The sequence below is a fragment of the Danio rerio genome, chromosome 16, assembly GCF_052040795.2.
Source record: "Danio rerio strain M-AB ecotype USA chromosome 16, GRCz13ab, whole genome shotgun sequence".
NCBI classification, from domain to species: Eukaryota; Metazoa; Chordata; class Actinopteri; order Cypriniformes; family Danionidae; genus Danio; species Danio rerio.
The window spans coordinates 54,406,542-54,420,000 of NC_141036.1; the positions used below are offsets into that span (position 1 = coordinate 54,406,542).

Genomic DNA, 13,459 nt, shown 5'->3' on the forward strand with positions numbered 1-13,459 from the left:
AACAATGTGTGATTGTCGGCAAGGACAATATAAGACAGACTAGGTCATCTGTTAGAGGTGATTGTTCAGTTAAACTTAAGAGAACTGCTTTTGGACAATCAGTTTTTTCAGTTAAAGCAGCAGAAAGATGGAATAAAATACCAGTGTATATCAGAGAGAGCAGCACTTTTAATAATTTTAAAACTGTTCTTAAAATCTGGCTAAAACAAAATCAAATATGCAGCCACTGATTTGATTTCATTTTATTGACAATGATGTATTGTATTTATTGTACTGTAAGTGTATATTGTATTTGTTATAAGTGTTAAATTTGTTACTTCCTGCCCAGGGACTACAGATGTAAATTAGCTTTATAGCTAACTCTGGCACAACATGTCATGTTGTACATTGTCCCTGTATAAATAAATAAAGTAAATAAAAAAATAAAAAATAAAAATAAAAAATATGTAATCAAATGATATTTTCATTTTTAGTCACTTAATTCCTCAAATGATTCCACATGAGATGTATGCTTATGATACTTTTTTTTATTAGATTCGCTTGTTGAATCAACTTTAATCTAATCTTTACAATATTTCCTTCTTTAATGAAATCGCCTAAAGAACGTTTTGATCAAAACAAATCAAATGGCTGCAAAATAGATTGTTTGTATAATTAAATAAATATATTTTCTATTTTAGTCTACTTAATTCCTCCCATATTTTTACACTTATTGACTAAAATATGTTTTATGATATGAAACCAAACTTTTTTGTTAATTAGTTGCTTGGAAAAGTATGCAGGTGATACATTTACATTATTTTCTTGTTGAATTAATTAGCAAATAAAGATCAAAATAAATCAAATGACCACAAATTACACTATCAGAAATAAAGATACAAAATCTGTCACTGTAGCGGTACCTTTTCTTAAAGTTTTTGCAGTTCCTAACATGTCCTTAAAGGTACATATTAAAACCTAAAAAGTACAAATGTGTTCTTCATAGTACCTTAAAGGTAGAAAAGTCAACCTCAAATATACAAAAGTGAAGAAAAGATCTAATGTCCTCCTGTATGGTACAAAAGTGTGCCGATTATTGTTTATACATATTTAAAGAAATATATTTTTAATTTTAGCTACTTTATTTCTCTAATAACTCCTGACTTATTGGCTAAAATATGTTTTATGATATGAAACTGAACTTTTATGTTAATTAGTTGCTTGGAAAAGTTTGCAGTTGATTTAGTTACAATATTTTCTTGTTTAATGAAATTTTGTCAAATATATGGCCCCTAAATAGATCAAAATAAATCAAATGGCCCAAAACTAGATCATTTATACATATTTAAATAAATTTATTATCTATTTTAGTCTACTTAATGCCTTATATATTTCCACACTTATTGACTAAAATATGTTTTATGATATGAAAGCGATTTATTTATTTATTTATTTTTAATTAGTTGCTTGGAAAGGTATGCAGGTGATATATTTACAATATTTTCTTGTTTAATGAAATAGCATATAAAGATCAAAATCAATCAAATGGCCGCAAATTACACTCTCAGAAATAAAGGTCAAAATCTGTCACAGTAGCGGTACCTTTCTAAAAGTTTTTACGGTTCCTAAAAGGTTCTTAAAAGTCCAATTAAAACCTAAAAAGTACAAATGTGTTCTTCATAGTACCTTAAAGGTAGAAAAGTCAACCTTCCAATATACAAAACTGTACCCATAAAAAGGTACTAATGTCCATCATCTGGTATAAAAGTGCACCTTTGGAAAAGGTACCCTCTCAGTGATTTTATACCTTTAATTCTGAGTGTGTAGATTATTGTTTATACATATTTAAAGAAATATATTTTCTATTTTAGTTACCTTTTTTTCCTCATAAAATTTCAAACTTATTGGCTAAAATGTTTCATAATATGAAACTGAACTTTTTTTGTTAATTAGTTGCCTTAAAAAGCATGCTTGTGATATCTTTGCAATATTTTTTGTTTAAGAATTAAAATTAAGAATGTTTTGTCAAATATATGGCCCCCAAATAGATCAAAATATATCAAATGGCCCCAAAATTGATCTATTATACATAAAACATAAAATACAAAAAAATAAAAAATTTTGTGTTGTTAAGTACATTTTGTAATATATTTGGCTGTTTTAGGCTCAGGGATAAAAATAAAATGCAAATACTGTATCATAATTCATTAATTATATTCATTTCATATATTAAATAATGCATATATATTCAAGATGAAAAATAATTAATACATTACTTGTTTATTATTACTTATTTGTTTAAATTATATTATGTTATTGTTTAGTTTATTCACATTGAAATTTATATAAATGTTTTGGTTAAAAAGAGGCAATATTCATATATATTGCAGTAACATTTAGGAAGTGTTTAAATACATATTTTAGGTTTATATATATGTATATATATATATATATATATATATATATATATATATATATATATATATATATATATATATATATAATAGACATTAATATATATATCAAAACACTCTGAAATAGTAGGATTTATTTTAAAAAAAGTATAAATGAGATTAAATTGACCAGCCTCTGTCGCCATCTAGTGTACAATAAGTCTGTGACACATACAAAATTCTTAGTTGAATTTTACAAAGACTTGTAAAAATATGTAAAACATTGAATTCAAAAACAGTAATCATCTTAATTCATATTAAAACATTTATTTTAATTATAATACGGCAGCATGTACATAAACAGAAACAGGCCGAGATCCTTCAAATTACCCTGAATGTTTAAAGCTAGAGACGTTCTGCATCTCTTCCATTCATTATTTCTACAGAGCCATGAACTCAAGCGCATTTAATGTAGCAATGTTGAAAAGTAGTGCAAGTATTGTTATATTGGTAGTCTGATCTTTAACATTTATTTGTGGGCAGGAAGGAGCCTGGCATTATAAACTCACACACTGTTCGAGGCCCAGGAAAGCAGGAACCTCTGTTTGTTTCTCAGCTTCACACTTCACAGCATCTGTTAGGGATAGTCCATCCAAAACTGAAAATCTCTGTCATCATTTACTCACCCTTTATCTGTTTCAAACCTGTCTGACTTTCTATCGTCTCTAAACACGAGAAGATCACAAGAGAAGAAATGTGTATCGCAAAAGAAATACTTTGCAAAATGTTGAAAACCTGTAACCATTGACTTCTATAGTAGTAAAAAAGAACACTAGTGAAGTCAATGGTTACAGGTTTTCAGCATTTATCAAAATATCTTCCTTTGTGTTCAACAGAATATATTTAGAAAAATGCTGAAAACCTGTAACCATTGACTTCCAAAGAATAGAAAACAAATACTATGGAAGTCAATGGTTACAGGTTTTCAGCATTTTTGCAAAATATCTTCTGCTGTACACAAAATAAGATATTTTGAAAAATGTATCCATACGCTGCATCCCAATTCGCATACTATATCCTCAATAGTAATAGAAAATAAAATTAGTATGTCCCAAACCATAGTTTGTTGGAAAATAGTGTGCCAATGGTTCCCAGATGGGTCTTCTATTTGTGGTAGAAATTCAAAGTGTCTAACCACTATCATTGTCCAGCATAGATTGCATGTGAATTCAATTAGAACTACGATTAGAGACTTTGGTACAAAGTATAAACAAACTAGACACATGGCGAATGCGCGAGACCTGTAAAGTAGAAAGACTTTGGTTTAGGTGTTCGAATGCAAAATATTTAAATCCTGTTTTCCATGCTATTTTGCACTTGCAACAACAATGTGAACATTTATAAAGACGTGTTTGGACCAAGCGGCAACTGCCCGCTCTCCCTGGGGAAGCCAATATGGAAGTAACTAAAACTGCAATTCATCGACTCGCCTTTAGGGGCTGGCTCCAGGAAATCCAAATGTTTTCTGACTGCAATGGTAAATTGGCCAAGTTTACAGCTGATAATAACATGTTTACAACCTGGTACAAAGGATGGTTTTGGTTCATATAGCTAATATTATCCTACATGACAACTGCGAGAGAGGTGAATTTTTCATTATAACTCATTCGTTTAGTTTTTATTAGGTTTTATTAAGTCTGCATTATTAAAGGCGTGGCCACTTGAGTGACAGCTAAGTCTCGCTGGTCGCCATCACTTCATCTCAGCTGATTCCGGCTGATTAGCTGCTGAACTCGGCATATACGTGTTTTTGTTTGTTTTATGTGGCTTTACACAGTCAATTGCCTTTTGGAATTATTTCCTACAATTATCAGATGATATGGCATTTAATTGTGCTCACAAACTGTTCAAGTTGCCTCCATTTCCCAGGTAAGTGAAATTATATGCTTACCATATCTATAAATATATTTGTTTTACTTAAGATCAATTATCATATATAATTTTCTTTAGACCTGTACAGCACTCCAGAATCTGACAGATTGATTAGCTGTAGGCTCTAAAACAGTCGTCTGAAATGTAATACAGTGTCATGCCTGGATTTCATAAAAAACCTTGCATTTACTAAAACAGACTTTATCTGAAGTGTTTGGAAGTAATTTGTGTTTTCCTCTTGTATAAAACGTCACAAGAACAATGTTTGCTTGCTCAATTCATTACAACAGTGTTTTTAAATGTCTAAACACTTTATTGATATAGCGTACAACCAAGCACATGTGGTCAGAACACAAACGAGTCGCAGGTTTAAGCGTTTCTCCCAAAGAATAGCCCGCCTAAGCAAAATGCCAGCAGGTGTCTGTAGCTCTGCTCACTCTCCGCCTCTTTGCCCTTGTTTGGTATCCCCCGGTCGGTGCGAGGACGCGCTAACTAAATGGCGACAAGTGGCCACCCCTACTTGTAGCTTCTTTTAAGTTCTTCAGAAAACTATGGGTGACGTCACGAATACGACTTCCATATCTTTTACAGTCTAGAGCTGCGTCCCAAATGGCACACTATACACTATGCACTCATGCACTATGTACTTATGCACTTACACACTCTACGGGATAGTATATGTATGTAGTGGCGTCCCAAATGGCACACTAATGTTTTTTTACTAAACAGAAATTCAAACCGTTTCCCTGATGACGTTTGACGGTCGCCAAATCCGTAAAATAAACGACCGAATTATCAAATATTACCTGCCATGAGTATAACCGCATTCACCATCGGGAGGCGCTATAATCACTCTCGTAGGAGAATTTTGCTTTCAACATCCAAAATAAATAAAGTTATTCAACATGTGCGTCCAATAGCTCCGCCCCTTCCACTACGTAAGCAAACCTGCGGTCATTGAGTGCGTGAAGTGTCCATCATTACACACTTCATTTTACAGGCTGAATGAGTGCATCATCCGGGTAATTAAAGTGCACTTATGATTTTTAGACTTTTCAGTGTGAACACACTACTTACACTATTTATACTACAAAATGGCGTAGAATAGTGCATAAGTATGCGATTTGGGACGCAGCTTATGGTTTGGACAATAACTTCTGAATGCATATTTATGCAAAGACCTGTGGAGATTTCTCTGCATGAAAGACTCGTGAATAGCAGATAAACCTGACGCTTCTTCTTCAGTAAGGTATTAATATAAATATGAAAGAAACGTGGATTATGTGTGAAGATGAATGACAGGGCCCTTAACTAAGCAACATAACGGTCTGTTAATGAGGAAGTAGGATGTCCCAAAGCTAACCTACTCTTTTCTTACACACTCAAAAGTATGTCCTTTTTCTTCACAAAAAAGTATATACTTTGAGAACAGAGTATAAGTGGGTGAATTGGGATTGACTTCCATAGTATTTGTTTTTCCTTGTATGGAAATCAATGGTTACAGGATTTCAGCAATTTTTCAAAATGTCTTCTTTTGTGTTCAAATGAAGGTATTTAGTGAAATGCTGAAATCGATTAACTATTTCCATAATAGGAAAAGCAAATACTATTAAAGTCAATTGCTGTGTCACACCTTACGCTTGTATACACCGTTCTAAAAGTATGTATTGACAGAGCAATTGACTTGCATGGTATTTGTTTTTTTTTTTCTACTATGGTAGTGAGTGCTTACGGGTTTTCAGGATTTTTCTAAATATCTTATTTTATGTTCAACAGCATAAGGAAACCATTTAAGGGAGAGTAAATAGTGAGTACATTTTCATTTTTGGGTGAACTATCCCTTTAATGAACAGGTTTAAGCTCCGTTCTCTGTTCATCCATTCTTCCGCCCTGAACCTTCAGCAACAAAGAAAAGAAATCCTCATCGTCCATCGGCCCTGGAGCTGCACTGCGCTGCTCCTCCAGACGCCCCTGGGCCTGATCAAATCAAATAGAATAAAGTTACACTAAGCAAGACTAACTTAAATAATGTTACTCTTTTTTAGTTGCTTTGGATGGTGCCTGCTAAAAAATAAATATGTAGAAAATACAAAAAACTTTGATTTAGACAAAATCCATAATTAGATGATAATGATGATGATTGGTGGTTAAATTTAAGTAATAATTTAAAAATAAAATTAAGAATAGCCATGAAAGGGAAAAAAATGAAAGAAATATATCTTCCTTTGTGTTTATTAGTATATTTTGAAAAATGCTTACAGGTCATTGATTACAGATTTTCAGCATTTTTCAAATTATCTTCTTTTTTGTTCAAAACTGTATCCATTGACTTCCATAGTAATTTTTTTTTATTATAGAAGTCAATGGTTATAGGTTTTCAGCATTTTTTTAAATATCTTCTGTTTGCAACAATAGATTTTTTTTGAAAAATGCTTAACCTGTAACCATCGACTTCTATAATAAAAAACAAATACCATGGAAGTCAATGATTACAGGTTTTCAGCATTTTTCAAAATATCTGCTTTTTTCAACAAAAGATATTTTGAAAAATTATTTAAATCTGTAACCATTGACTTCTGTAGGATTTGCTTTTTCTTACTATATAAGTCAATGGTTACAGGTTTTCAGCATTTTTCAAAATAGTCCATAATTAGATGAATAATATGATAATTACTGGTCGAATTTAAGTAATAATCTTTTTTTTTTTTAATTACATTAAGAATAGCATTGAAGGGAAAAAAGAAAGAAAAATATCTTTTGTATTAAACAGAAGATATTTTGAAAAATGCTGAAAACCTGTAACAATTGACTTCCATTGTACTTGTTTTTTTAAATTATACAAGTAGTTGTTTAAAGTTTTTCAGCATTTTAATAAATATCTGCTGTTTTCAACAAAATACAATTTGAAAAATGCTTAAAATCTGTAACCATTGACTTCTGTAGTATTTGCTTTTTCTTACTATATAAGTCAATGGTTACAGGTTCTCAGCATTTTTCAAAATAATCTATAATTAGATGAATATGGTGATTATTATAGGTCAAAATTAAGTAATAATCATTAAAGAAAAAAGTAAGAATAGCATTAAAGGGGAAAAAGAGGGAAAATATATTTTTGTTTTTAACCGAAGGTTGTTTGAAAAATGCTTTAAACCTGTAATCTTTGACTTCCATCGTATTTGTTTTTTCTTATAGAAGTCAATGGTTACAGATTTTCAGCGTTTTTCAAAATATATTTCTTTTGTGTTCAAAAGAAGATATTCAGAAAAATGCTTAAAATCTGTAACCATTGACTTTTATAGTATTTGCTTTTTCTTACTATACAAGTCAATGGTTACAGATTATCAGCATTTTTCCAAATTGGATGATTGTGATAATGATTAACGGTTAAATTTAAGTAATAATATATTTTAAATACAGTAAGAATAGCCTCACATGTGTTTAGGGCATTAGGGAGTATACAACTCTATACATAAAATGTGTGTGTTACAGTTTGTGTTTTTGTCTGCGTACAGGTTTTTGTGGTTTATGAGGACAAAACTGTATAATGACATGCTTTGATCTTGTATTTTTTTACGAGGACATGCCTTGTGTCTTTGTAACTAAAAACTGTTAAAAACTAATTTAATGAGGTCTTTTCACTTTCAGAATATACCACAGGTTTTCTATGAGAGTAAGGGCCTACTTACACTATGCCATCCGTACCGTGTCCAGGCCCGTTTCCCGGATCGTTTGAGAAGTGTGAGTGCGCTGAATCGGGCTCAAGCACGGTTCACTTGGCCGGCCCTGGCCCGGTTGGAAGAGGTGGGCCTGAGCGCGGTTCACTTGTGCTTTGGCGCGTTACACTTGTAGTGTGAGTGCAAAACGTGCCAAAGCCCGAAACTGAAAGCGAGACGTGACTTTTAAGGGGCTCTTTCATATGAATTTATTAATCAATTTTACTGTTCAATGAACGCAAACTGCCGTAGTTTATTAAAGACGCAAACCCCTCACTGCATGACAGCTGCGCACCGTCAGCAGACCTCCTCATTTCTGCAGCACGAGGGCTTTATGACTGTTTATGAGCGCCAAAAGTGGTGGATCTGTTCGGCGAATTATCTGACTGCGTGTCACCGCATCCCTAAGGACTGTTTGGCGAAACATTTGACTGCATGTCACTGCATATCAAATGACTGTAACTATATAAATAGAGAAATCTCCACTGTGCTGCTGAGTGAGAGAGCGCTTCTCACTGAACAGCACAGCAGCGATGACGTAAGCGTGCCGAGGCCCGATTGTGGTGTGAGTGCGGGCCGTCGGGGGAGTAGGGAGGGAGGACAAGCGTGCTTTGGCCCTGTTCGAGGCAACTGTACATAGTGTGAGTACGGCCTTAGATTTAGGGCTAGGGGTGAGGTAAGGCCCGGTAAGACACAGTTTTTTCAAATTACTTATTTAAATTAAGCTGAAACATCTCAACTTGTTGTGCTTTTTTGCACCAACATAAAAGTTTTATGTTCAATCCACTTAAACTTGTTAAAAAAATAAGTTAACTTAATTCTTTGATGTTCTGACACAAATCGATAATGTGGAACCCAGCATTTTTTAGAGTACACTAAAAAATGCTGGGTTCCACACCATCGATTTGTGTTGGGACAACATGAAGGAATTAAGTTAACTTAGTGTTTACATATTTAAGTGGATTGAACATAAAACTATTAAGTTATTACTAAAAATAACTCAAAAACTGTGTTGTTTCAGCTCATTTTAAGTAAGTTGTTTGAGCAAATAGCAAATATATATATTTTTTGAGTGTACAGTATAAAATGCATTATGCCTGTGAAGAGTCCTCATAAACCACCAAAACCAACATGTGTCTCTGTGTGTGGTTTTTTATTTTTCAAAATGGCTGAACAACATCTGGGAAGCTCTTACTTGTGTGTTGACGATCATGTTGTAGAAGTCCTCGTTGGGTGTTTGCGTGGGAACTGTCCGGTTGACCTCTGTGGTCCTCCAGATGCTGCTCTTCCTCTCTTTGCGTTTGTTCAGAGGAGCTGGAGGAGCGGAGGGAGCGTCCTGCAGTTTTGCTCTCTGGTCATCCAGTCGACGACCCTGAGATGTCGCCAGCAAATCGAAGAACTCCTCCTTCTGCAGCGATGTCATGGAGGAAAACACCACTGTTGGGGATCATATGACCAGTGAGGAAAATCATACTCAAGTAAAAGTACCATTACTTGCCAAAAAATGTAGTGCTAGGAGAGTAAAAGTATCTGTTCTTAATACTACTTAAATTAGTTGTCAAATTTTGCTGAGATTCTAGTGCATTTGCCCACCCCAGAGAGTTCATAACAACTGCAGAAAGTCAACCAGGGGTGCGTTTCCGGAAACCATTGTTAGCCAACTAAGGTCGCAAGTTGTGTCCTTACAAACATAGTTTGTTGATTTAGCGTTTGCCAAATCCATCGTTCCAACGAACATTCGCATTCCAACGCAATCTCACGGCAATTCGTAACTTTTTGATTTAGTGGCTAATTCGTATGAATTCGTACGATCTAATTCGTACAATTTAGTACGATTTGCTCATCCCCCAATGACGGTTGGGGTTAGGTGCCACGCCTCCTTTTTAAAATCGGATCATTTCGTACGACTGAACTCGTACGAACTCGTACGAATTAGCCACTAAACTGGCAAAACGTAAAATACTTACGTTTTCTCGTGAGATCAGGCTGGCTATTTCCACGTATCCCCCCTATGCCCTATTCATTTAGAACATTCTAACATTTAAACTTAAAATGATTTAAAAATAAAAAGCATTAAGGTCATCTCTCTTAGGTGTAATTTGCTTTGAAAGTATTTTTACAGTTCATATTTAGCGATCTTCATGTTCACAAGTGCGCTCTCTTTGCAGTGCACTTTGAAAACATTGATGCGATTTTGAACACACATGGCTCATGACGACAGCTATTGACCTATTATTTAAAAGCGGAATTTACGTTACGTCTCCAAAGCTTGTGAAAACAAAAAACATAGCATACGTCAATATTTAAAATTACAGTAGGTTATTTGTTAAGTATCTGTACTGTATATGACATGGGCCTGCTGGTTAGAACATTACTGTGGTGGTTTGCATGTGTCGAATTGTAAAAGTAGACTTTTCAAAAAATTATTAAATAAATAAACAATATTTCACTTAATAATAATAATCGTCATTATGATCATCATCATCAATAATACTATTTATATTATTATTAAAGTAGGATTATTTTCATAATAATGAATATGAATAATAAATATTAAATTTAATTTCTTAATAAATCAGTACACTGCTTCAGTATTTCGCTTTCACGCTTATACTTAAGAATTTTAGCAAAAACTTCAGATATGTTGGTTGGGTCTTTTTTACCAACTAAGTTTGTCGACACCATTATAGCGACACAGATCACTCTGCCTATTCATGCCAGAGTCCTGTGGAAAAAATGATTGACAGGTGGTAATTTGTATGTAACTTATCTTTATTTAATTAAGATTTGGTTATGGGAAAAAGAGAGACCATGCGGGTCAGGTAGTTGAAATTAATTAGTTTAATAATTAATAAATAATTAATTTACCGCCACCTACGACACAGATGCAAGAAGGGTCTAGCTGCAGACCAGATGCAGATGCATGCTGAGCTGCTTGCAGTGCTATTAATGTGCACACCTAACCCCAGTCCCTAACCCTACCGATCACAGTGACATCACTAGCTCCATTGAGTGCATAGTGTCTGAGACTGAAAGTATGAGACCACATGTGGGCAGTCAGATACTATTGAAAATAGTGGAACAAAATGATCAATACAGCACTAAAAACGTACTGGAGTAAAAGTAAATGTACACATTTAAAAAAAAAAACTACTTTGTAAACTACAATTCCAGATAAAAGCTACTCAATTACAGTAGTTTTTGTCACGATCGTGGTTAGGGAAAGGAACAGGCTCAGCAAATAATGGGTGTTTATTAACAAAAAAATAAAAACAAAAGGCAAAACAAAACTACCCCGAGGGGGAAAACATTAACAAAACACACAAACAAACTTGGCTGGGCTGGCAAGACAAGACTGCAGCAGGAACACAGAGTAGACGACAAACTGGCACAGAACAGAAGACATGAGGAGATTATAAGCAGGAGAAAATTAACACACAACAGATGAACATAATTAACTAATAATGGGTTAACAAGTGGGGTGGGACTAGACAATAGACAGGAGAGCGCATGACAAAGACAAGACAAGCCATGCGCTCACATAAAACAGGACAAGAACATGCAGCCAATGAGAGAACTCATTAACCGCATGTTCATGACAACTCAAGCACAACACTGAAGCACACGACAAAAGCACGTGACCACAATGTAAAGCCACGTGCTTTGACAACAGAGGCAAGACACGAGCACACGATGAATGAAAACACTCACCGTGCGCTCACACATGCAGCGTGCATGCATCATCCCAGCGCCGACCAAAACCAACAAGACTGAGACGCTGGGAATGAAACACCACGCTGCAGACAGACGAAAACACAAACACGAGTACAAGAGCGCGCGCGTCCGAGGCACGCAAAGCCCGCGCGGCCGCATCAAGCGGGAGCACGCACACTGCGTACACCCACGACGGCGCGTGCGCACAGAGACAGAAACAAGTGCTCGACCCAAGAAAATTCGAGCCGAGCACAACAGGACTAGTGTCTGGATTCTGCCACCAAAACAAGAATTTACAAAACCAGAGTGGCAGAACCCTGACAGTTTTAAGTATTTGTAATTCATTACTTTACACCACTGCATATGATTTACATGAGCATTGCTGAGGTCCTGGTTCACAGTGTTTTCTCTAATTATTAGCTGTTGTAGAATAGGTGTGTGTTTACCTCTCTGGCTGTGGCGAGGCGTGCTGGGCTCAGAGTAGCATCTCCTGCGGCGCTCCATGCGAAACGAGCAGCGCTGGTCATTGAGCCGACGGCCCTCCTGTATCGTATATAACAGCTCACACAGAGCATCAGGAAAATCTGGAGATAATCTGTGAACCTGAACGACAAATCATCATTAGCAAATACTCGGCACAGGGAATACAAATTTGATATTAATGTACTCATCCTCAGGACACCTAAGATTTGTTTCTTCAGTGCAACATAAAAGAAGATTTGGTATCACTTTAGTATAGGGAGCAATTCCCACGGTCCCACTTTATATTAAGTGTCCTTAACTACTATGTACTTGAATCAAAAAATAAATACAATGTACTTACTGTGTTTATAATGTATTTGAGAACACTTGTGGTGCTCTTGAGTTGGGATAGGGGTAGGGTTATGGACAGGTTTGGTGGTGTGGGTAGGTTTAAGGGTGGGTTAAGGTGTATGGAATAGTCAGCAGTGTATTTACAAATGTAGTTACAGAAGTTAATTACAGATGTAATTACATACCGGTATTTAATCAAGCATAAGTACTCAATAAATACATGTATTTACACAATAAGTACATTGTAACAAACTATTAATTCCTGTGTAAGTACATATTAGTTAAGGCCACTTAATATAAAGTGGGACCATTCCCACTATTAACTTGTAACTTATTGTGCTTATATATATTGTGCTTATATTGTGATTATAAGGATAATGGCTGTTCATTATTACGTCAAAAGTGCATACTCTGCATGATCTTATTCTACATGCTTAATCCTACCTTAATATCTAAACTACTATGTTAATAACTATTAATAAGCAGCAAAGTATTAGAATATTGAGCTAAAAGGCTTAGTTAATGTTTTGTTAATAGCAAGTATTGTACCTTAAAATAAAGTGTTCAATTCAATTAGTTTACGTGTTTAGCGCCTTTCATAAATAATTATCGTTCCAAAGCAGCTCCACAAACAGGAGCACATCATTACATTACAGTTAGAATCAAGTTTGACTAAAGATGTTTAGCTAAAAATGAGGTTCTTGGTGATTTTAAAAGTACAAGTGCAAGCCATTAAGCATAATAAATAAATAAATAAATAAATAAATAAATAAATAAATAAAAATAAAGCAAAAGAAAACCAAATGAAAACCTCTCCCCTCTGATTATATATTGACGTATTATAAAGAGATAGGATGAACCTATGCGATAAACTGAATATTATTTAATTAATTGCCTTTTAAGAGCTGTTTCTTA

General features: G+C 34.5%; 1 protein-coding gene across 3 annotated transcripts in view; it reads right to left on the reverse strand.

Moving 5' to 3' along the window:
- Window positions 1–2,683: 2,683 nt before the first annotated feature.
- The window catches only part of gpsm3 (G protein signaling modulator 3), a 12,900-nt gene continuing 2,124 nt past the window's right edge, over window positions 2,684–13,459 (reverse strand). The window contains exons 3-6 of one of the 3 annotated variants that reach the window (XM_087288182.1): window positions 12,178–12,334; window positions 9,213–9,454; window positions 3,674–6,281; window positions 2,684–3,167 (exon numbers count right to left, since the gene is read on the reverse strand). In XM_087288182.1, the coding sequence (XP_087144308.1) occupies window positions 6,147–6,281; window positions 9,213–9,454; window positions 12,178–12,334 (534 nt within the window). In that variant the 3' untranslated portion in view covers window positions 2,684–3,167; window positions 3,674–6,146. Of the gene's footprint in view, window positions 3,295–3,391; window positions 6,282–9,212; window positions 9,455–12,177; window positions 12,335–13,459 lie in introns of all 3 variants that reach the window. The other 2 variants (XM_087288181.1, XM_087288180.1) reach the window with 2 other exon arrangements.